The sequence below is a fragment of the Pezoporus occidentalis genome, unplaced genomic scaffold (assembly GCF_034315485.1).
Source record: "Pezoporus occidentalis ecotype Australia unplaced genomic scaffold, CSIRO_AGI_Poc_V1 ctg1, whole genome shotgun sequence".
Classification (NCBI taxonomy): Eukaryota; Metazoa; Chordata; class Aves; order Psittaciformes; family Psittacidae; genus Pezoporus; species Pezoporus occidentalis.
This window is the reverse complement of record NW_026912778.1, coordinates 3013152-3038681: the sequence shown is the minus strand read 5'-3', so window position 1 is coordinate 3038681 and position 25530 is coordinate 3013152. Positions and strand designations below refer to the sequence as shown.

Sequence of the window (25530 nt, the reverse complement as noted above, 5' to 3'; positions counted from 1 at the left end):
AATAACAAATACAATGCTAAGGCTAAGTGCTTCGCTGTATGCTTGTTTCTCCACATCACAACTGGAAGTCTCATCCCTTTAGAGCCAACTTTTTAGAGCAGACTGCAAAACCATGAACAATTCTATTAATTCAGTCGCATTAGTTTCCAACACTAAAAAAATGTAAATTAGTCAATCTACTGCATACAACCAGCCTTGAGAAGGACAGTGTTTTCTGAGTTTATGGGGCGGTTTTTTGCTTGGTTGGTTGGGTTTTTTAAAAATCAACACTTATTTTGTTTACATAAAAAAAAAACCATACTGCTACTGGAATTAAAGTCAGCTGGTTCTTTCCAGCTGAGACCATCAATAGAGTAAGTTTCAAAATCAGAGCAAGCAATAATAGCAACCCAAATGCTACTGAAAGTCTGAATGTAGTTCAACCAGTTCCTTAGCAAAGTCTTAGCTCTCCAAGGCTGGCTGGAGTAAAAGTATAGCTTAGTAAGTACACTGTAAAGTGTAAAAATTTAGAAAGCACATTTTAAAAGCCCCAAAGTTCTTACATAAAAGTGGCTTTCCATGTTAAAGTGTTCCATTTTTGTTTGATTTTTTTTATTTAATAGGAGCCCTTACAATTAAAGAAACTTGATTTTTAACTATTACAACTTTGCAGTTAAAAATGAAAAAATATTGTGAAGCAATATCTGACAATTTAAGAATTAAATTTCCATAACATTAATCTTTGACCATAAAAGCCCATCACAGAAAATTATAACAGAGTATTTAACACTGAAGTCTGTAATCCTCAGTTACAAATGAACAGAATTTTGAGACAAGTTTGTAAGAACTATCACAGAAATACTTCCCATTCCCACCTTTAAAGCACCTGCTTTGTAGATTCTAATTTTAAAGAAACAGAATAACGATTCTGAACTCCTGAGATCATTCATCATTTTTTTCCACCATAGGGAAGAAACTCATCAGCATACAGAACCCTAATAGCTGACTTTAAAGCACAGGCATGATTGGATTATGAAACTGATAGAAGAGATTGCACTACCTTGTCTCAGTAACACATATGAGGCAAAAGACTCCCTCCAGGCCTCTTGGCACCAAAACTCTGAGCACAGAAATTAAATTAAATCAATAAATACATGGCTTTTTTCTCTTTTTTCTTTCCCATTGCCACATTAGTATTCTGCAACAAAACTCATCCAGTAAACTGGCACATCATCAACTTAAGTCCAGATTACTTTTCAATTCAAATATGAATATTTGACAGCTGCATATGATTTTTTCTGATAATTCAATATAAAAAGTTCACACACAGAACCTGTTGTTTGTTCATTACTTATGCAGCAGTTCAACGAAACATTTTAAAAGTCAGCTAAACAAGCAGAGAAAACGTGGCCTTCAAAGGAGAAAATCCACAAACTCAACAAAGTCCAAATTGTAAACATGTTCTTGATGTATGAATAACAAATGTTAAAAAAGAAATCACTTCAAATATTTGACTATCACATCAACCACACAAGCCATAATTACTTTTTTGTAATGTCTTATAACTGAACTGTTTCAAGGAATACAGAACATCTTATTCTTCATATCTCTCTGATATGATCTTTTTTAAAGCATTCACCTGTCATAACTGTGACAAGTAGTTATCTTACTCCTCGTTTTCCTTTTGTATTTTACCCAGTGTGATGGGAAAGTGACATTTTCTGCAATGTTTCTGCTTAAAATTTCAAAGCACATCAGATGCTGTATACAAGCAAAAAGTTAAGATGAACCTTCTGAAAAGCAAAATCTGTCAAAGCACTGAAAAACACATACACGGCTTTAGTTCAGGCCGATTACCCTGGCTCACCTTCCGCTAGAATTATAATCACATAGCGATTTCAGTTGGAAAGGACCTTAAAGATCATCTGGTTCCAGCCCTGCTGCCACAGGCAGCGACACCTTCCACTAGACCAGATTGCTCCAAGCCCCATCCAACCTGGCCTTGAACACTAGCCAGGGATGGTGTCCTGGTTTAAACCCAGTCAGGTAACTCGTTCACTCACTCCCCCCCTTTCTTGCCCTCCCCCTGCTCTCAGAGGGATGGAGAGGAGAATCGAAAAGAATGCAACTCCCACGGGTTGAGATAAGAACAGTTTAGTAACTAAGGTATAACACAAATCACTACTGCTACCACCAATGATAATAATGATAAAGGAAATAACAAGGGAAGAGAATACGATACCACCAGCCAAGAAACGAGTCCCACCCGGAAGCCCCTGTCCTTCCGGGTAACTCCCAGTTACCCCCCGCCCTGGGCATGATGTGCTGTGGTATGGAATACCTCTTTGGCTAGCCTGGGTCAGGCGCCCCGTCTCTGCTTCCTCACGGCTTCCCCTCCTCCCTGGCAGAGCATGAGCCTCACAAAGTCCTTGGTCAGGGTAAACATCACTTAGCAACAACCGAAAACATCGGTATCACCAACATTGTTCCCAGGCTGGAAGTCAAAACACAGCACTGCACCAGCTAACACAAAGGGAAAACATGACTGCTACTGCTGAACCCAGGACAGATGGAGCAGCCACAGCTTCTCTGGGCAACCTGTGCCAGTTCCTCACTGCTCTCATAGTAAAGAATTTTTTCCTAATACCTAATGTAAATCTCTGCTCTGTCAGTACATGCACTTGTAAAAAGCTCCTCTCTAGATTTTCTGTTGCCCCCCTTTAGGCACTGGAAAGCTGCTCTAGGGTCTCCCCAGAGCCTTTTCTTCTCCAGACTGAACAAGCCCATCTCTCTCAGCCTGTCTTCACAGGAGCGGTGCTTCAGCCCTTTGAGCATCTTTGTGGCCCTCTTCTGGACTTGCTCAAGCAGGTCCATGTACCTCTTGTATTGGGGCCCCAGAGCTGAACGCAGTACTGCAGGTGGGGTCTTGGCAAAGTTCCTGAGGGTGCACTCAATCCCACTGTCCATGTGTCACCGACAAAGATGTTGAACAGCGCCAGTCCCAGTACTGACCCCTGAGGAACACCACTGGTCTCCACTTGGACATCAAGTCATTTACCGCAACTCTCTGAGTGCAACCATCCAGCCAATTCCTTATCCAACAAGTGGTCTACCTGTCAAATCCATGTCTCTCTGGTTTAGAGACAAAGATGTCATGTGAAACAGTGTCAAATATTTTTCAACAGTCCAGGAAGTTTAACACCTCAAATTTTATAAATCAAAAGTTGAATTCCGTAAGACCGGTCAATTTAACAAAGTTAAAAAAAATAGCAAAGCCTGACCTGAACTGCAGTACACTTGATTCTAAAACATGAACACAAAGCAATGATGTGACAGTGCAGAGATATGGCTGGTATCAGAGGACAAGACCTCTATCCAGGTTTAAGATTTACGGTCCATCTGAAGATGCATTAGATCACTCACACATGCTTCAGGTCTGTTAAATTTTTCAGGCTGCTTCTTCACATTAATTTAAAGAGGACAACAGTTATTTCTGTATTACAAAAACATACTGGTTCTCTAAATCAGGAAAGGATAGCACAAGCCTATATAGTAACTTAATATAGATATTAATAGAATAACATCAGTTACACTTATCGCACAGCTAAGAAAATACAAACCTAGAAAATTATCTGTAAAAGAAATCTGGGAATCCACATTATCTACTTACCGTGACAATGCCTTGTTGTTTAACACACAGAACTGTACTGGGGACTGAGTACTAGAAAGATTATCCACCAGGAATAATTATTTCCATGTAATTTACAAGCAGCTGAACTGTGACTCCTACAAAGTATACAGATAGCGCATATGAACTGCGACTTCTGTACCCAAACAATCTAATCCACACTAAGAGATGCCCTACTTAATTCCTGGTGTGAAATTAGCCCTGGCTTTGCCCTTACCCTTTTTTTTTTTTTTTTAACTTATTTTACAGTATTAGAAGCGAGATTCAGCTAAGAACCTTCCTGAAAGACACATTTAAATGCACCTAAAAAGTTGCTTCATAAAGCAAGGGTGCTATTTAGAAGTCCTAAGCAACTTACTTTAAAAATGCAGAGCTTTCTCAACAGAGGGGGCACAAAAGAAAGAAAAAAAATGGACAAAAGGTATTTAAAAACAGACTGTAGGGATTTCAATTGGCTTCTGAGCTGAATTCTTCAATACAGAGTGGTGAAGACAGTGTAATTCTCTCAAATTCTCTTGACAAAACATAAAACACTCAATATTTTATTGAAGTCTTTCCAGCTTTCTATGTTCCTGACACAGATTCTCAGGACAGGTACAATATAAGAGTTCTTCAGAATTAACTGACTCTCCATGTACCTCATATTCTGCATATACATTTCCACCAAGTGAGAGACCATTTCTTACACCCAAGCTGAGTGTTCTGGATTTTGTGAGATGAGGCCTACTACTGCTCTCCACAAAACTGCATACAGCCAGAGGCATCCCAGCCACCATCACAAGTGATGAGTAAAAGTTGATGCTAGGTGGCCCTACTGTTTACCAGGGTACCTGCTGTTTATATACAACATGACATACACTCTTGCCATTATTAAGACAATCTGCTTTGTCAACTCAGGAGCCTGCATCCTAAAGTGAAGGTACAATATGAGAAGGACACAGTTAAGATTTTTCAGATTTTTTATCCAACAATATACAGCTTTACCCAGTAATATACTGTTTAATGTTTACCACAGGTACACGGTAAGCTCATAAAAAATGCAACTAGAAAAGCCTCTGCAAATACAGTTAGAATTTATTCTTGTTTCTAGTGATCATTAAAATAGGTTTTTTACAGTCTCCTTCAGCTCTTGAATCAGCTGGTGCTCATTAGGCCACCTCTTCTGCTTTATTCAATTCTTCTTTAGCTTCCACATCTGCCACCTCAGGGTTACTGCAAGCAGCATCCCTAGCTGAGAGCTTTTTCATTTTGATGTTTGGCAGTTTCCTCAGATCACCATCCCATTCTCTTGAAGAAAAAAGTAAAGAAAACCCATTACCAATAAAAACAGCAAGAAGGAATGTAGCAGAGTTACTTCACCTTTCTTCAGAAGATGTAACTCAAGTGAGGCTGCTTTTCTAAATTCTACTCAGTCCCTGAGTATTCATACTGCAGGATGAATAAGGACCAATGTTTTCACCTGATCTGTATACTACAGCAGCTGTAACATCTCTGTGAAGAATTAAATGCTTTCAGATTTGACATTCTGAACAAAAAATCTGATTCACTTTATTCCCACAGACTATCTGTTTCCTCAGTTACTTCATGCTGCCTGCTTTTCGATTTGACAAACTAAACTCCCAAACTTCTTTTTGGTTTGCTTACACTGGGAGAGTTTCTTCATCTGGATGTGCCATTTGCAGAGCTGATACCACATGTACATAAAGTCCTTCATTATGATTTATGGTAACTGTTAAAATATTGTAGGACTGACTTCAAGAGGACACAAAATGTTAGTAAGCATTAATTCGTGTAAGTGTATTATTTCAAACGGCTGCATGAAGGAGGAAAGGTTCATTTATATATGACAAGTCAAATCCAGTACTCAATTAATGGAATGCCTTCTTGATCACAGTAAGTGCACTGCATGGATAATTTTTCTCAAGGGCAAAGCCAGTATTTGCCAATTAGGAGATAGGCATGTTTTTGCTCTACCAAGATAATACAACACTACTTCCATCAGACATCCCAGTGAAAGAAGTCAATAGTGTATTTATAAACACAGCAGCCAGAGGTCTGTTGCTTCATTCCATCATCCTCTAAGCATGATTTTTTGCTACATACCACCCCTAGGAGTTAATGGTATAATGGTATATCTTTCCTTGCAACATAAGCATTCGTAAGGCTCCTTTTTTTCCCCTTAAAGTACCTTATTTGACAGAGCTGTCAGCAGGAGTGTTCATTCAATCCATTACCAAGGCATACTGGCTTACTGGCCCAAATGTGCACAGCTCCCAGGTCTTTTAACTGGATGCAAGTCCTCAGTTGGCTTAAGATTTACAACTAGTATGTACACAGAAATACTTACTACACTTAGAAAATATGACTAAGAACTTAGTGCAGGTTTAGTTACTTAATGGTAAGTTCTGACTAAAAATATCTGAAGTCACTATGTTATATGACTAAAATTACTATCTGAAATCTCATTTTGATAAGAAAACAGTGTAATTCAATTTATCAATAAATTCATGTCTTGATCCTTGAACATTAAGAGTAAATGCTAGGGTTTTTGTAAATCAGTGAACAGCTAAGGTCAGAACTCTACGTAAAGAGAAAATATTCTCTAAGAATACTGAAAAAAGATATTTAAGTTACAGAAATGTAATTCTACTTTTTGAAGCTTTCTAACCTTCCCAATATTTTAATGATTAACTGTCACCAGCACTTAGCTTCTAACAGCTAATAAATGCTGAAATAGCAACAGCATACCTAGTCTGCTTTTTCAAATGACAAATCCTTTGACAGTTTTGCATAAATTCTTTTTTTAAGAAAAAGGACATATAACATGTCAAATTCAGAAACACTGTTTTCCATAAACAGATTAGTAGTGATAATAAAAAGAACTTACCTGAAAAATTTAAGATGCTTTCTGTTCATAATGTCTGGGATCTCTAATGGGAATGAAATTAAATTCTATTAGATACGTTACATTATTCATGAGTCTCATTTCAAAGAAAGAAATGTGAGCTAAAGGGCGAACATATTATTTTAGAGATTAAAAGCCCAAGAAAATGAGAATTCATTAGAAAGTTTATAAAGCAATATATAAACAGGAAGACTTCTCACTGCTTCAGAAAAAGTGAACTTATACCTAAGAACCTGTCCAGATTTCAAATGTACCATTTACTGAAAATCCTACCTGACAAATAATAAAAGAGCATGCTTCATTTTCTTTGACACATCTGAGAAATAGCAGAATTTTAAGCACTTACAGATTCCCTTTAGAAAAAGTCCAGTGAAGAAACTAACAATTAATTTATTATTTGATTTAAAAGCATAACTAACATCCTCAACCAAGATCAAGGTCTAGTTATGCTAGTTTTTAACAGACATTCACTCACTCACATAATAAGAAGACAATTACACTCCTCAGAACTCACTATAAACATGCACAACAGATATAAGGTAAAATAAGAAAACTTAGTTTCAAAGTGGCCTAAATATACAGGCCTCAAGCTAAATTAATGAGCACTAAGTGGTCCATAAGTATTTTGAAATGTTTTTGGAAAAATTTTCAAAGCACTGAAGTCACCACTGCAAGAGAGATCAGCAGTAGTTAGGAAAGTAAATCTGGTAATTCAAGTAAGAAAATGTAACCAACAGTTAAATACACTTCATTAAGTTTACCATGCAGTACAAGAACGTGTGTTTAAAATACAAACACTGGGAAAAGCACAGCAAGATACCACGTGTTTAAATAGAACACATTCTAATGTACTCTTGGCAGCTGGGTGCCAAATGCTGAAACATCCCAGCCCTCACAAGAGAAAGAAGTTCTTCCCTTGTCTCAGGTTATTTTACAAGGCGCAATGACTACTTGGTTTGCTTCTAGGACACAGCTCAGTGATGTAAACAGTCAGTTTTGCAGAAGTGGCACCATGCTAATTTGGGCCAATTGAAATACGTGCCAGCTGAGATTTGTATCTGTTCCCTCTATTAAAGCACCGCTCCAACATTCAGGCCAGTGTTATTCTCAGACTAGGATGAAATGACGAAACTTTCAACTGTCGATTGCTTTTTTTGGTTGGAAAAAAAAACAAACAAACAAAACCCCAAACAAACAAAAAAACAAAACAACAAAAAATAAAAAACAAAACAAAAGACCTTGTAAAGCATTGATACCTTTTATTAACTTATGAAGATCTTTTTCCAAAGAGAATATTCCAATAGTTTTATCTAGCCTGTCTCCCAGGGCTCACCAATATCACGAGAAAGCAGGCATTCTGAAGGGGAGAGATTCAGTGACCAAGATTTTGTACTGAATTGCTTTTTACTGCTCTGGCAGTGGCAAAGTTTTTTGAAGTTATGCTTACATGTGTGTTTGCAAACCACAGAGTTGCCAGATTAGGAACAGAACTAGAAACTCTAGTCCTATGTGTAAGAATAAAGTAAATGACAACATTAGGAAGAAAACTGCAGTACAACTAATGTAGATAAACTTCAGGAATAAAGAAGTGACAAGAAGCTGCTAACAACACAGACAAACTGAATATTCTCTGTATAGGTGTTTTTTTTAAAGAAAGACTAACATTTACTATGCTTTTGGATATCTACCACTTTTGTAAACAGCCAGTAAAAAAGAATTCATTTTTCATTTACATATATCTGATATAGAGAGCAAGCTTCAAATTGTAGAAGACTTTCCTAAATGTAAGTAATTCATATCATGTAGTCTTTTCATAGCAAATGCATATGCATACAAAAAATAACCAAGTTCAAGAATAGGGGGGAAAAAAGCCCAACAAATACTAAGTCATTATAACAGCTCCAGTCACTAGTTTTCAGGGATAATAATGAGCTTGAGCATAAAAGCACAGTTTCCAGCTGTTTTCCATTTATCCCCAACCTCTAATTACAGTATCTAGCAGCAACTATTTTCTCTGAATTAATACTGTCCTAGACAGAGAGCAAAACCTGCAGCAGCTGTGATAACAAATAATGAATGATTTGAGAGTGTATTTAATATGTGAAGTTGCACCATGCTCTCTGAATGATTTACTTAATAATACTATAATACCTCAAATTTTGCTTACAATATTTCTAGATTTTTCTTTATTTTTATGTTGTGCTTGTGCATTTGACATCTTTCTATCTTGTCTTTTTTTTCTGTCAGCTTTCCACAAAACAGCATGGAAAAAATGAACTAAAATTTAAAACCAAAACCAAAAAAAAGAGATTTTCTACAACTGAGCTATTTGATGACATTCATAGTATCTATCTCCTATGACCTTTTCACCTTTCTAAGAAATCAAAGATTATGCATGAAGTCATACAGATTATTACTGAATTCCTCTGCCACTGCAGGCTGTGAAAGTACTAAGTATCACTGGCAAAATTTTGAAGCCATTGATTTTCTTTATTGGTCAACATAAACTAGGGGAAAGGGAAGTATGACACACAACCCAAACATTGCTGTGCTCTGTATCCTAACCACAAAACAATGTAGATTTTTACTCTTCCATGATGTACTGCTAGAAGGTCTCAATAATACTTTAGCACTAAAGTCAAGTTCATCACTCAACTCCAACATGCTTATTTATTAAAGTAAAATACATCAATTTCACTATTTTGACTTGATTCTACTCAAAAACTCTTTGCCTTTTGCATTTTCATTATCCCTTTGTCTTTCTCCCTTATTTCACCAGATTACTGCTGCTTCCCTTCAGCCTAGTTCTAGGTATCTAATTTTCAATCTTTCATTTCTCTTTTTCATATGTAGCCTGTTATCTGTGGACTACCTCCAATACCAGAAAATACTTTCAAAAAGAAATTGTTTCTTCTTAAAGAGATTATGCACCTTAAGAGGAAATCTTCAACTCTAATGATTCTGTTGTGGTTTTCACACAACTGTTTCTCAGAATATTTTATTAGATTATCTGCTGGCATAGATGGCTACCCAAAGGAAGATAAACAGTAATAAAAAAAGAGTCAACAAGAATATCTGGCATCATCTTACTCAGACTTGTGATAATTGCCAAGGTGAATGTTTAAAAACTCCAAGTGCTTTCAACTCCTTTGCCCAAGAAAAACAAAAGGCAAAATTTGTTGTGGGTTATCATTTGTCCTCGGTTCAGCAGTAGCAGTCAGGTTTCTCCTTCTTGGTAGCTGGTGCAGTGCTGTGTTTTGACTTTCAGCCTGGGAACAGAGCTGATAACAATGATGTTTTGGTCTGGCCAAGGACTTTGTGAGCCTCATGCTCTGCCAGAGAGGAGGGGAAGCCAGGAGGAAACAGAGACAGGACACCTGACCCAAGCTGACCAAAGACGTATTCCATACCACAGCACGTCATGCCCAGGATGTAACCGGGAGGGCTAGGGACTGCGGGATTGGAGGAGGTATTGGTCGGTGCTTGGCTGGGCTGGGGGGGCGAGTTATCAGTCCGCTGGTGGTGAGGTGTTGTATTCTCTTCCCTTGTTATTTCCTTTATCATTATTATTATTGGTGGTAGCAGTAGTGATTTGTGTTATACCTTAGTTACTAAACTGTTCTTATCTCAACCCGTGGGAGTTGCATTCTTTTCGATTCTCCTCTCCATCCATTCGGTAGTAGGGAGAGGACAAGGGAGGGGGGAGTGAGTGAATGAGCTGCCTGACTGGATTTAAACCACAACATTTATGCATGTAGAATAGAGCCTGTACAGCAGATGTGTCACAATAGCCCAGGATTTCTTCCTGGAATATCTCAATTTTAAATGCAAAGTCCAGAAATTTTGGAAATTTCTGGAGTTTTGGACATACGTCAATACTACAATTTCTGCTGCATCATTCTCCCACACGAAACTTCTCAACCTTAGTAGAATGAAAGGTCTCTTTCTGAAGAGGCTTTGATTTAAGTTTATGAACACTCAAGTCCACTCTCATGATATGAAACTTGCTGAAGTTCCTCATGCCACTGGTCCACGTTGGTCAAAAGGGGCAAATCAGGCTACAGATTTATCCCTAACAATAAGTTCGTATATTATCAAAAGAATGACAGAGAAAGCTGCATATAAAGATTTCATTATCACAAGTCCAGGTAATTAAGACCACCTAAAAAAACTAATTAATTTGTAGAGAAAGTGATCCTGGCTATTCTCTACATGAGCAAATAAAGTCTTCATGCTATGTATGTTAAAACATGCACACTCACTGAAATGTACTTGTAAAATAAAAAATACTTCATATATAATTAAGGTCAAAACAAGCTGCTGAACTGTATTTGTATCAGACAGGTACATCAAATCTCACTTTAGTTTCAAAAATGGGTTATAAATGCCTGCACTAAAGAGGCAGTACTAACAAAAATGCACAAAAGTAATAAACGGGAAATCTGAGTCACATCTCCATCATCTTTTTACTTCTTTTCTTTACGCTGCCCCCCTCCCAAAGTCATCTGCAAAGTCTAACTACCTAGCAGTTAGTTAATTCCTTTAAAGAGAAAAATAAAGACAATACCTAGAAATTTCACCTAGATTCTAGCCTTGTAAGCAGGAGGAAGTATGACCACAAGATTATTTGTAATGCTTTTCCATACCCATTCCATAGCCTTCATAGAGTTGTCTTTCACGTTCAATGGTCTGCTTGATGACAGTTTCTCGTGAACCATGCTGTCTGCCTTGTCTACCTTTAATACTGTTTTGTAATTCAATCTGCTCCAACTCAGCATCAAATCGACACATATAACTGAAAGAAATAAAATGCATTAATGCTAGATGTAGTCATGCAAAACTTCTGCAAAACAGAATTACTTTGATAATCTAAGGAGTTATTTTACTAATTGTATTTATTTTCCAAATTAGCCAGAGACGTTTGGTAGATTTAAACTACAACTTTAATCTTCAAAATGGAAGCTCCATTTAGAATTTCATTTGAATCATCTGTGGCATCCAGAAGATTATGGGTTTTTATTTGCCTTTTTGCTGGTTTGGTTTTTAAACTGTATTTGCATAAAACAAAACTCCCACATTATTATAATTCACCTGCTCTGGAAGACCAGTGTTAAATCTGAGTATTCCTATTTTTCAATTGCTGAATTTCACCACCTCAATAATAATTTTTAAAGTAACATTCTTCTTTAGCATGTGTTCTAAATCATCTCAAAAATACCTAACCAAAATCCAAAAAGTAAGCTCCTATTGCCTTTGCAGTATCGCTAGCATTAATTAGCAGTTTACAGGTTCCATGAACAGTGTAAGCAATATTTCAGAGCTTCTGAAAGGGAACGGATATAGTACACCTGTGTAAGAATACATATTATGTTATTTAGTTAGCAGGTGACAAGCCACAGGTACATACATCCAGCAGTAGAGAAATAACTGAGCTGCTGCTTAGCAGATTCAATTTTGGTATTTATTTCCTGCCCTAAAAATTGACCCACCTCAGTAGTGTTTAATCTTCTCAGCAAAGAATATTAAAGCATAAAGGACTAAGTAGAATGAATTCTGTGCATTTAAATGTCATCAAATAACCCAGCTAGCAAATTCACGCCTTTACTACTGTCCAAATAATTTTGGGTCCTTCACACGCTACAAAAGCAGATATATTTAAATAATAAAAGATCTCCAAACACATGACTTACATGAGTAATTCTAGTATGAATATATACACCTTTCAATATATAATTCACCCCAGTTCCAACAAAAGCAACTACTTGATATTAGTAATATATAAAAAGTCCTCCAATTTTAAGACAAATCAAGCTTTTCAATCCTGCTTTTAACACCAGTCTTACTTTTCAATTAGCTCGCCAGCTTCCTTCTTTGTGTACTCGATTTTAGTGGGGTCCAGGTGACTTTGAAACCATTGCAATTTTTCTCCTATAAGAATAAACATCAATGATTACATCACCACTGTAGCACCAACACAGATTAAAGTTCTTCCAAACTTTTAAAGTAACCCCCCATTTTTCAAGATTTTGAACGGCATCACAGACTCACTGATATTGTGTGTACCAGGTATGAAGGCAGTTGTAATATAAATATTCTCCCATCATTTCAGATGTATATATTTCCTTACAGAAAAAAAGACATTACACTTTGCATTACTCAAAATTAGTGTTTAAAATATCTCTGTATCAACTGCTTAAGTTGGAAACCTCAGAAGGCCCCAAGGGGAAGAAAAAAAAACCCAACACAATGGGTCAGTGAGCTCTGATCATCACAATTCTTAAACAGATTAAATTGAAAAGGTGCGGTGTCAACCATAAAAGAGGAAAATATTCCAGGTTGTGTTTCAAAAGTTTTGTATTTACTTGCTAGCACCATATATCTGTTAACCTGCGTATATTATCGTCTTTTACAAACAATTAAAAAACCATGGAGACAAACACAATGAATACATGCACAGATGTAGAAAACAGACATTTGGTCTGTATTGCACCGTTGTAATGTACGCTGACTAAAGATTAAGTTACACTCTGCCTCAAATTCATTCCTGTATATACTACTTGAGTGACCGTCTGGTGTTTTAGCATTTCAACGAAGTCTTTAAAGATTACAGAGTCATCATTATAGAGAAAGATACTCTAACTAGAGTATCTATAAAATTGGTAAAATTTAAAATCTATGCTAAAAAGTTAAATACTGTATTCAGTAACAGAAGTTTCTGCTTACCAATGATACTCAAACGCAAAGCTCTGTCAGTCTTCAACCTGGCAGAGAAAAACAGCTATGTTGGCCAGGAATGACTATTACACAAATAATAAGTTTCTTTCTCCAAAAATCATTTTTCTGGAATCACAATGAAAGTCAAGGTAAAGTTTCAAACAGAAATATGTGCCTAATTCAGAACAGTGTAAAACTCATTCTGCTTCATCTAAAACAAATCTACTTTTTGGTAAAATTACTATCTGAAATTTGTCCAGTTTACAGTTAAACAATTTCTTGGAAGGAACTGGGACACAACACTTCTCTTAGAGGACAGCATGAGAAATTTCACAGAAGACCTGCACTGTAATAATTTCCTTAAGTATTACTAATATTCTGCTGGTATGTTTAATCAAGAACATTTAATTGCACTGCATCCTTGCAAAACAAGCATACAATGTGAAAAAAACCATTCTAATATCTAATAAACTGGTAATAATTAAAGTTTGTCCTTAGTGAGCACTAAAAATTAATGTGTTAAGAAACCAAAATTAACAACTTTATTAAAAAAAAATAAAAAATTAAAAATCCATCTCAAAGTATTTTTAACTCCACCTCAGTCTCTAGTGGGATACTTGAAGCTTCCTGTACTCTAGGGGATGTGTGTACACAATTCATTTTGGGATTGATTTGCATCCTATTGAGCAGCTATCAGAGAACACAAGTTTTCTAACAGGTAATGCAGTGCCTCATATGTTTTTGTCTTGAAGCTATCAGATTAAGTCTGCAGCAATGAACATTACTGAATGTCACTTTATTTCCAGAAAAGAAAAAATTGTTGGGATAAGTATGAAATTTGTCGCTGGAAAAAAAAGCTTAGCCACCCCTGTTCAGTGTATATATGCCAAGGACCTCTGATATTATTATTATTATCATCATCGCTGTTGTTATTATACGGTTTAATAAGAAAAATGGTAAAGAAAAATCATAACTGGTAGCATCAACAAAGAACAAATAATGCCAAAATCCAACATTTCAAAGCTCATGTGCTCCTTCATTGAATTCCTTGTACTCTAAATTAATAGAATTTAATAAGCATTTTAGAGTAACTGAAGTAACTCAAAGCATAACAATCTGTTACCTGTCACAAGAATTTGGGTCAGAAGAGAAAGCCCTACTTTCCAGAGACAAACATACTTGTTTCACTTGACCATAAACCTACATTACTAAAATAAAGATTAGCTTTTTCAAGAAGTATTTAATCATCTGAAAGCTGTCTAAAATCCACTTTAAAGCAAATGTACAGCATGTGCGAGCTGCTAAGAATTCCACTAGTGCATTCAAGGAAAGCCTTTTCACTTTTATAGATATTCTAGCATGTGGGATAAGCATTTTTAATGCAAAAGTGTATAGAGGCCAAGCATGGGGTTTGAGTTTTATCACACCTGCCAAAAAAAAAAAAAAAAAAGAAAAAAACAAGCTGGTTGATTTAATTAAAAGATTATAGTGTTAAAACATAAATTACTTTTGTTCCTGTGGGTTAAGGACAGCCCTGGATAAGACTATGTAAAAAGAAGTTGGATTAGAAGATGCCTTAAGTAAAAATTGTGGTAGGTAGCCTACACAGGGGCTTAGACTAAGCATGGAGTTCTGAAGAGTAACAGCAACCAAGAAAAGGACACATATTCCACACAGTGGAACTCCGCACCAGCAGTCTTTGCTGTGAACCTTGTATGGCAACACAGGCAGCTGAGCACGTCTGCAAAGCGTTGCCATGGAGAAAACTACAATGCCATCTAGAAAAGCTGCCTGATTAGAATCATAGATCATGTCATGTATCTATGCTTTAAAACACTACAGATTACCATTTGCACCTGCAAGGGTCACTAGATCAGTTATTTATCAAGGCAGTTAAGTATATAACCAGTATTTTCTCCTGTAAGAAAAGCCTTCAGTTTCTAGGTGCACACAACTTATCTCACAGTATGAGAAATAATGAATGACAGGATCAGATGCTGCCTTCTTGCACATTTCATAAAAACCTCACCTTGATGACTACCAGAAGGTAGTAGTATTAACAGGGAGGCTAATCAAATAAGGTAAGCCAAAGAAAACTCTTCTCATCTCCTTGCACACAATCAGTAACATCTTTTGTTCATGCCAAAGGGAGGATGAGGACAAGGATACAACCTTGTGGCAGACTGTTGCTTCTTAATGATTGACACAACATATTTCCTCATTTCCTGTTTCAGGTTGCTAAATATCTTCAATATTTCTCCCTACACATGTCCCTTTTTTGTTAGCTTACATTCCAATCAGTGGCTTCGTTAAGCCTTTTAGGATACTTCTATATGAAAATCCCTTTTTAAGAATTAAAAATCCCAATTATCTTGCAGTCATTTCATTGTTTTTCAGCTCCACATAAAATCTGCAAGAGCACATCTCAAATCACTGTTACAAACCAACCTATTTCATTTCTGTCAGGATGACCTTCTGGTGCTTTTGACATTGAAGGATAGCAGTGCATTGTTTATGTGAAACTGGTGGACATATCTAGCCCTGGATCTTGGATATAAACCAGGAAAACTGATGTTGCAATCAAGAAGGCTATTCCAATAGCACAAAGCTGACCAATGATTGACACTTGGCAAAGAACCTCTGGGGGAAATCTCTTTAAATGACCACTGATGACCATCAAAGGCCCCCATAGAGCATGTGCAGTGATTAGGAAAAATGACAGCAAATATTATTACTGTATGTAAATTACTGATCAATCATTCTAACTGAGAGCATACTACCTTGTAACTTTTCTGTATGAATCTAACAAAGAAGCCAGCACGTGCTTGACTTGTGGAAATCCACCAAGCACCCAGGCCTGAATAAAAAGCAATCTCTCTTCTGCTCCTGTGCCAGCTGGCTTATTGCACAACAGGTAACAAATCTGCTTTTAGGATAACATCACTGCTGCAAACAGCACAAGCAGAAGTATGGTGGCTGAAGTGAGATTAAAAGGTTAAACAAGAGAAAAGCTAAGAAACAAAGAGCTCCGCTAGGAGTTATTTTAAGGTTACTGCTTATTCCTATGTGGTTACTTCTTGCCAGACCAAGAAATACTGTATAAACTCCTTAGCCCTCTATCTCAGAGCATGGCAGTATTAGACTGGTATATTTGTAATGAAAATCCACAGACTCCTAAAAAATTTACAATATATGCACAATAGAAAAGGTATATTTTGACTCTGGGAGAAAATGACAGGAAAAATAAAAGACAACAAAATAGTGATAGCAACTTTAGCTACCAAAGCCAGACAGAGATTTCAGCAGCTGCAAACAAAACATGATTGGTGGTGGTACATCACTAGTAAAAGAAGTTCCAGAAATATCCCATTATGATCTGGTTTCCTAAAGTGCAGAAAAAGCAGTGTTCTGGCTCCAGTGAACAAGCTATTGCTATTTCATAGAAACATCTTTGTAATTATTTAACAGAGCAAATAAGTTGCCTGTAGGAATATGGATTTACATGTAGATTAAGAGAATAAATTGGTAGTAATACACTGGAATTTGCTCCTGCTCATTAGACCTTGAGAATAACTGAAAAGAAGGATACAGGAAAAAAAAATTAAATAAATAGTGTGATTCAAGTGAACAAGATGACTCAAGATTATAGTCAATTTTTTGAAACCAACTAGTCTGTCTCCTCCTATTATAATCAAGATTGGTCTTTCATAGTGCAGCCACAGTTTCTGAACAATAAGCTTATTATTACTGTCTTATTTCATTGGGAATGCTTACATTGAAAAGTATCTGGACAATGGTGGCTGCAAAAGACTTCAGCAACTTAGAGCAGAATTTCTCCTCCTTTTTTCCTGCTGATGCACTACGCACTGAAATTCCTTGTGGGTAATGTCTTCCCTTTTTTATTGTATTGGTTGGGCAAAGATACTAGAATATGCATGTCATAACTAAATGCAATTTCCTTTCCTGTTTTAACATAAACAGGAATGTTCACAGTAGCTATTTCTCTTCCTCCATCACACAGAAAAGTTAAAAAGTAAGTGTAAGCCTATCTCAAGTTCTGAATCCTGTCTCCAGCCAACAACCCCAAACCCAAATCAAAATATACAACAGAAAAAAAACAAAAGAAACAAACCACACAAAACCAATGCAAACATTTACTGATACTTCTACAAAAGACATGCTCACCTTCCAGTAACTTGCCATTCAAGGACTTCCTACACCCAACATAATACCCTTGTATTAAGTAGGAAACAACAGATGAGATGTACATATGCTCCAAAAGTATTAGTGCACGAATTTAGCCAACCACAATTACAGCATCTTCTGGCAAGTAAGCCTACAGCTTAATTAAAATAATAGAGATGAACCGTATGAACTGCCTAGATTCAATGACTGTCTCTGATCCAGTTTTTCCATGTTGCAGAAATGCATTAGCCTGTAGAAACTACTCTGTTTACTCAGGGCTGGTGATACACTTAAAACACTGCATCCAGTTTTGAGCCCTACCCGCACTGAAGACAACTTGTTTGTATATTAAACGGCAAAAAAAAATCAGATTTGTATACAGGATTAACAAATAAAATATTGTAAAACTTATAAATACTGCTACTCATAAATTTTTGCAGCAGCTCTGCTTGAGCCTACACAACACAGCTATGATAGCAAAGGGCCCCTTTCTAGTTAGAGCAACATTATAACTTTGCTGTGGATAACATTTGTACATCCATCCCCAACCATAAAATTGCAGCATCTGAGGAACTTTTCAGCTGCACCAGGAGTTCCCAAATCAACACTTTCAGGTATTTATGAGTATCTGGGCTCAGTTCACATGGTCCATCCAAATACTAGTGTACTTCAACAGATAGTGATTTAAGTGTACACTAATAACTTTCTAAATAAGAAATCATAGCATATCAACTAGGAAGCTGTTGTGGTTTAAACTACACCAGCTACTAGGAAGAAAAAAAATAACTGTCACAGCTGAAACCAGGACACAAGCCAAGACAGAATGGAAGTAAAGGCCAGTATTCACCAGCTGTCTTTTCCCTCTGTAGAAGGTGAAAGTAAAACTTAAAAGCAGAAAACCAAACTTGCCATGGAACAGCAGGTATCACCAAAAAGGAGCTAACTATTCAGTTTTATTCAGAAGTCTCTTCTGCAGAAAGGTTTCTGTTTTTTTTTTTTATTATGAACTCAGCACCTCAGCTGAAGAAGCTAGACCCTAAACTGGATTCTTACTAAACCTTGGAGTAAAGTCCAACTAGGTGACTAAGCTTCATGTGTAATCACCAGCATCATGCCATTCATGCCAAAGCTGTGGTAAGAAGAAACCTATCTTGTAAGAAGAGTACTTAAAATTGAGTTGCAGAACTATGTACTTTGTATAAGCTGATTTCATGAATTTAAACCTGCCAGTTCACATGGCCCAGCGGTAGTTACACAAGCCCGTTCCCTATGCTGAGATTCCCTAACCTCAGCAGTAACAGTCCCTTTATACCACCACTCCCCTCCCCCACAGACAAGAACTATTACTGTGCTATTATCCTTTGGTCTGTACACAAATTTTGTACAGTCAACTTACTTTTCTTTCTTTTCCTGTTTGTGTGCTTCCCTTGCAAGTTGTGCAGCTTTTCTGCTGTAAGGATGGATAGCTTTTTTCTCTTGCTTCCCCCCTTGGTTTTTTCGTAACTTGGGCTGAAAAGAAATCAAACATACTATCTTAGAATCACAGAATGATTTGGGTTGGAAGGTACCTAAAAGCTCATCTAGTTCCAACCCCCCTGCCATGAGCAGGGACACCTACCACTAGACCAGGTTGCTCAAAGACCCATCCAACCTGGCCTCGAACACTTCCAGGGATGGGGCAGCCACAACTTCTCTAGGCAACCTGTGCCAGTGTCTCACCACCTTTAAACTTTTTCCTCATATCTAATGTAACTCTCCCCTCTGCCAGTCTAAAGCCATTTCTCCTTGTCCTGTCACTACATGCCCTTGTAAAGAGTCCCTCTCCAGATTTCTCATAGGCCCCCTTTAGATACTGGAATGCTGCTCTAAGGTCTCCCCAGAGCCTTCTCTTCTCCAGCCCAATTCTCTCAGCCTGTCTTCATAGGAGAAGTGCTTCAGCCCTCTGACCATCGTTATGGCCCTCCTCTGGACTCGCTCAAGCAGTTCCATATGCTTCCTCTGCTGGGGGCCCCAGAGCTGAATGCAGTACTGCAGGTGGGGTCTCACAAAACTAATATTCATTAGTAAAGTTCAGTAAATATTAAAGGGAAGGTACAAGCAGACTCCATAGTAAAGACTTAAAAAGGTCATGTATCAGCATCTCAGAAAGCCCTTAACAGTATCAGCATATTAATTCCAGCAGTTAGATCTTACCCCCCTCAGTAACAAATAAAATTATTTTAACATGGCATATGCCATAACAAAACTACTGGAGCACAGAAAATGCTGTAAGAAATCTTACACAATGAAATACCGATTTTGTAGAACCCTGCAGCTAGGAAACGAAGATTGCCTCCCTATACCTTTACAGTAAATGTCCCCATTCAAGCTTCAATCTGATTGTTACATCTGGGTTTCTGACAGAGGCCATATGCAATTTGTACAACATAACAAAAAGGATTTTCTTGCCCCTCCTGGCTGACCATGAGAATATCTTGCATCAAGGAGCAGCCAGAGGCTTTCCTTGTCTAGCCCTTCAAGCAGCACAGCAAGGGAATATTACAGTGTTTTTTAAACTCATGAGTAGAAGATTATTACAAGATTATCAAACAATATAAAATCTAAATTCTTTAAAGCCTTTTACTGTGTGTAAAATAAACACCTGAAAGTAAAGCAGCTCTATGCGACGCAGAAAACTGCAACTGATAAACAGAGACTTTACACATCCAAAATTTGTTAGAACCTTAGAATGGTTTGGGTTGGAAGGGGCCTTAAAGACAATTTAATTCCAACCCCTGTGCCACAGGCAGGAATGCCTTCTATTAGACCAGGTTGATCAAAGCCCCGTGCAACCTGGCCTTGAGCAGTGCCAGAGATGGGGCATCCACAGCTTCTCTGCTCAACCTCTTCTTCTGCGGGCTAACAACTGGTTAGAAACAGTGTTTACGGTGGTGAATAAAAGATAAAGCCAAAGCCAAAGCCAAACCACGCTAAAGACCACAGAACTCTCGGGAGGCCCCTGCACTAGCTTCACACGTAAATCCCATCGGCCCGGAGGTGCTGGCCGGCGATACAAGCCCGAAGCTGGTCCAGCTTCCCCCGACCGTCCTGCCGGGAAGGGCTCACCCCTCCGGGAGAAAACATGCCCATACAATAGGCAAGACCACCCCAAACTCCGCCAGAACCGCCGAATGGCTAAGAGTGAACAGCTTTTAAACCCAGGGTCGGTTTACGACTGCTAGCAGCCCAAAGGGCCGCCTAGCCGCATTCCAGAGGCCCCGCCGCTGGGAAGCCCAAACTCCTCTCCTGGAACGCCGGGAGGGCATTCCGGGAGCAGGGTGCAGGGACTAAAGAGCCGGGAGTAAAGGACCAGGAACAGCGCCTGTGAGGTACCCCACCGCCTCAGACCCGGACCCCTGTCCCTATACCCATGCCGCCACACGCACCATGGCGACCTGCAGTCCTTCCGCCGCCGCGGTGCACCCGGAAGAGCGGTCCGGGCTGGCAGGCTGGCGGTGCGGAAGGTGTTCCGCGGCGAGCCGGTGCCGTGCCGTGCCGTGCTATGCCGGGCGCTATCCGGTTCAGGGCCTGGTACAGATTAATATCTTTAGCTTGTAGGCTTTGGAGCATGCAGGTCTGGAAATGTTGATAGCTATGCTATTCTCAGCAGAATACCACAGGAAAACTACTGTAGTCTCCATCTAGTTTTTATTTCACAGAGATGCTGGGTGGGAAGCAGGGAGTGGCGTGTAACCAGCGTTACCCCTGAGCTGGAGGATATGGTTGGGACACAAGTTGGAGCTGAAAGGTACCCACCATGCAGGATTGCTGATATTCATTCTACCAATCATTACGCTTTTAATCGAGACATTAAGAAAGCAATGTAGACTCGACAGATACTTATACTTAATGGGCAGCTCCAAGGGGCCATTCAGCTGCTCTTTTGCCAGTGACTATAATGAGACCCTTGGGTGATGATGCGTCTAATTTGATGACCGAGTTACAAACCAAAAACTATTCAGTGTAAATGTGCACTGATTTCTAGTCCAAGCTTGTTCTTTAAATAGTTTGTAATCTGGAAAGGAAAAGAAAAATGTTGCTTGTTAATACTTCACTGTCTCCATCTACAAAGGATCTTTTGTAAAATGTCTTCACAGCTGTGTAGAATAATTGCAGTATAAATTCTCCGAAGTCATGTGTTTATCCTGGGGTTGGGGGAGAACGTGAGTTTGGCATGTTGATATCTGGATCTTTATTTGCATTTTTGCATTGATTTTACTGATACTATCTCAAATGCATAAATTAAAATAGAGATACCTGCCTGTGATAGTGTTTCGTATGGTGTTCTGTATCAATGAGGCAAAATAAAGTAGGTTTAGAATCATAGAATAGTTAGGGTTGGAAAGGACCTTAAGATCATCCAGTTCCAACCCCCCTGCCATGGACAGGGACACCTCACACTAAACCATGTCACCCAAACTAAGTATTTTAAGTTTAAATATTTTTGTATAAATTTACCAAGTATAGATTAAATATTTTTATATCCATGAGCCGATTTGCTATTAAATTCTAATTACGATGGAAAATCATACTACATATCATAAAGCAGTGACTACAGTACGGTGCTTAAGAGACAGTAGCCATACAGTTCTGAGAAGGAGACCCCATTATAATGACTATACCATGTATCAGTTTTTCAGAAATTCTGACGTGTAAGAATTAGATCAATTGATGTGTAAGAGACTGATCTCTGAATATTCTTGAAAATCTCATGTACAGTGTTACAACTGCTGTAATTAGAATGGAGGTTAAAATGATGGTTAACTTAGTTTTAATAAAATGCATATTTCCTGAGTTCAAGGGAATCAAGTAAAGGTTAAAGCAATTAACAGCTGCGTTTAGAAACAAGAAAAAAAAAGTAATGAGCAGGGGAAACTACATCACTGAGGGAACAGTGAGAAGTCAGTCATAGCTTTGGCAGAAATTGCCTTAGTCTGAAATGCATCTATAGTAGAGCTTTAGTGGAAAGACACATGTAGGGTTTCTTAACTATATTGTATGTTATCAAGCAGACTAAGCAATACAATAGAAAGAGAAAGCTGCAGTTATGCTTACAGAGATTTTATGATTCTTTTTTTTTAAGCTAACCTGATTTACATTTGTGATTTTCGTATGTGCTACTACCTTAATGAATGAAGATATAGCTACATGATTGTAATAGAAATAGTAGAACATACACCACTAATGTTAAATTATGTTGGCGCTTGGTTTCTTTGTAATTAATTTTGTTTGGGTTTTGGCTTTGGTTTGTTTGGTTTTGGTTGTGTTTTTTTTTTCCTCTGTTTTACTTAATGTATATTTAGGCAAAGGTCCTTATGAATAGTATGCTCTTAGGAATACCAGTTTCTGAAGATGCAAAGTTCAAATCTGCTCACAGCAGTGAGGGTGTGAATAAAACTGGTTTGGTACTGTTCCAGGGATTGTTTGGATATAAATAAGTTGGGTAAGAATAATAAATCACCAAAAGTGATGCATACTCTAGGTTATCTTTAAATTAGCCCTTAGCAGAATAGATCAGCTAACACTGAGCTCAGTGCTGTCACAGTTAGGTTTCTGACTGAGCTTCAGCAAATCTGTGGATGCATTGACTGGTTTAAAGACATACCCTGATATGTGATGTATCCTGATCTCATAGATACAATGCCATTGCTTCTAATTTAGCCAGGTTTATGCTTTGAACTTACATTCCTATCAATTCAATGCTGTTGTTCAGGCCTACATTGTGAACTAGTTTACACAGCTGCGGCAGTATTTCAGCAAATTTAACTTCCATGACTCAACAGAGCTATAAATGAAGGCAAGAGGGTCTTTCTTGAAAACTTGTTTTCTTCAGCATGGATTATAGCAGGTTTTCCAGCACTGGTCTGAAATTTTCTTTAAATTGGTTATATTCAGCAAATTTGGATTTACTTCTTCATTGATTCTGGTGCATTTTGCACTAATTTCTTAAGTTTTCTGCTGAGAAACTAAAGAAAGGTATGAGAGAAGTGCCTGTTTATATAATTAACTTTTCCCTTCCTCATTTACAGCTATATCTAAACTATACTGCACAAGGAGCTATGAAGAACATGTAATATGCCCCTTTGATTATGTTTCATGCTACCTGTTCCTGCATTTCCTGATTTTTCTAAATGCTTCTACTTCTTTTTGTTTTTTAATCTCTCTTTTCTAATTACATTCAAGCTCTTCCTAATGGATTCCTGTCACTAATCAGGGCAGCAAAAGATCACTTATTCCTTTTGACAGAGCCTCCTAGACTAATGCAATTACCTGACACAGTCAACCAATTTATCAATCCCTTTAACCTTTTAAAATAAGTGCTCTTGCCACTTTGTTTAGATTTTTAAGAGGCTCTCTGATGCACTATATGCTTACAGATATTTTAAAATTCTAAATAGGATTTAGCGACTAAAAATGCTAAAAAATTAAACAGCAGAAATCACCCTCTATGCAAATAACCTACAGTGTTTTGTAAAATCACCCTCTTCTATCCCATCTGCTTCCTCTTTTCTTTTCCCCTTCCACCACGATAAAAACAAAAAAATAAAATAAAATAAAAGCCATACGTGGTAAAAAAAGAAATGTTTCAAGCAGACCACAGACCAACTCTGCATGTTTTGAAAGCCTTTGGTAACACGGCAGCTATGTAGCATACTTTGTAAGTTTCCAATTTCAAGATACTGAATGTAGAAGTATCTATGTTTAAAACTTTCTAGAGTAATGAACCTGAAATAAGGTTACAAACGAGTAGTATAATGTGCTGCTGCTGTATTGCATGGCATCTTCAGCAAAGAAAATGAAATCTCATATATTAGATCATTTAGATACTCTGTTTTGCAGGCTCCCTTCTGAGCCAAATTCCAGTCAGAGTGCGAGTGTGTAAATATGCACCAATTCGGCTCTCTGGAACCCAGGATTTATTTCTTTTGGGCCCTTGATATGCCCAGTGGCTTAATGCTCAGCTAAAATGATTGCCAGTTCAGTATGTGGGCAGATATATATGGGCAATTTGCCTGTAGTTTAAAGAATTAACTGCTTCTGCCACTGCTTACACTTTCATTCAGCCTGTCTGGGCACCCATCTGAAGAATTCCTCCTTAAATGTACCTCCATTAAAATGTACCTATTTGTGAAGTTGCAACCAAAAGTTGCAATATAATGACTTCATTTTATTCTTGTATGACTTGATCTATCATAACTTTTTTCTTTAATAGCAAATAGAATCTACTGCCCAATATTTTTACCAGCTCTATCAGGTTATTTTCACTATACGTACACCAGGAATGGAAACATAAGAAAAAAGAAAAGCAACTTTGACAATATAGGAGATGCTGTCGTGGTTTAAACCCAGTCAGGTAATTCGTTCGCTCACTACTGCTGAACCCAGGACAGATGCTTACTGAGCTAATCTAAAAATTCGTTTTGCTGTGCGTCATGGAAAAATATGAAATTATTGAAATCTCAGTGGTTTGTGTACCATTAAATTTGAGTGACAGTAGGTAATTTCTTAGTCCTATCTGTTGTCTGGTTTGAGTGGTCTTTTTCTTTCTTGTCCTTTTCAATTTCCTTCACTTCAGGCCCTGTAGCTGCAAGCAGCTGAGGCTATTGTATGAACGTATAGTATAATATCTTAGGTGAGGTGACCAGAAATTCAATCTTGTCTGAGAGTCCTGGGAACAAGTGTCATCCATCAGGTCTCAGGAGGTTTTCTCCAGCTCCTCCAGCATGCTTACTGGAGTGTCAGGTGACTGTGTGGCTACAAAGAATTTCAGATTTTGTTGTTCATACTGGGTTTTTCCCCTTTTCAGAAACAAAACCAAAACCAACCAACCAAACAAGAACTTGGAATAGATTTTCTCATTACTGCAGTCATAGCATGTCACAGTATTATGCACAGCTAAAATATGCATATATACAACCCTTTGATATTTCCCGTTTAAAATCGTGTAATCCCCCTATCTTCTGTAGCATTATACTACATTATAGTAAGAAAGCACCTCTCCTACAATATGTTTTTTTCA

At 37.7% G+C, this 25530-nt stretch overlaps 1 protein-coding gene and 1 long non-coding RNA gene across 2 annotated transcripts; both read right to left on the bottom strand.

Annotated features, from left to right (window-relative positions):
* Positions 1-614: 614 nt before the first annotated feature.
* Positions 615-2652, bottom strand: LOC134160374 (uncharacterized). Its single transcript, XR_009963538.1, has 2 exons — positions 2540-2652; positions 615-1988 (listed from the first exon to the last, which is right to left on the bottom strand). It is a non-coding gene; the product is annotated as an uncharacterized LOC134160374 (long non-coding RNA).
* Positions 2653-4723: 2071 nt separating this feature from the next.
* On the bottom strand, positions 4724-21000 carry TMA16 (translation machinery associated 16 homolog). Its single transcript, XM_062609794.1, is given in 8 exon segments — positions 4724-4821; positions 4823-4954; positions 6555-6597; positions 11219-11367; positions 12416-12500; positions 13296-13333; positions 18868-18980; positions 20897-21000. Coding segments are annotated over 8 exon segments (621 nt in total). The 5' UTR covers positions 20900-21000; the 3' UTR covers positions 4724-4763.
* Between the last annotated feature and the right edge of the window lie 4530 nt (positions 21001-25530).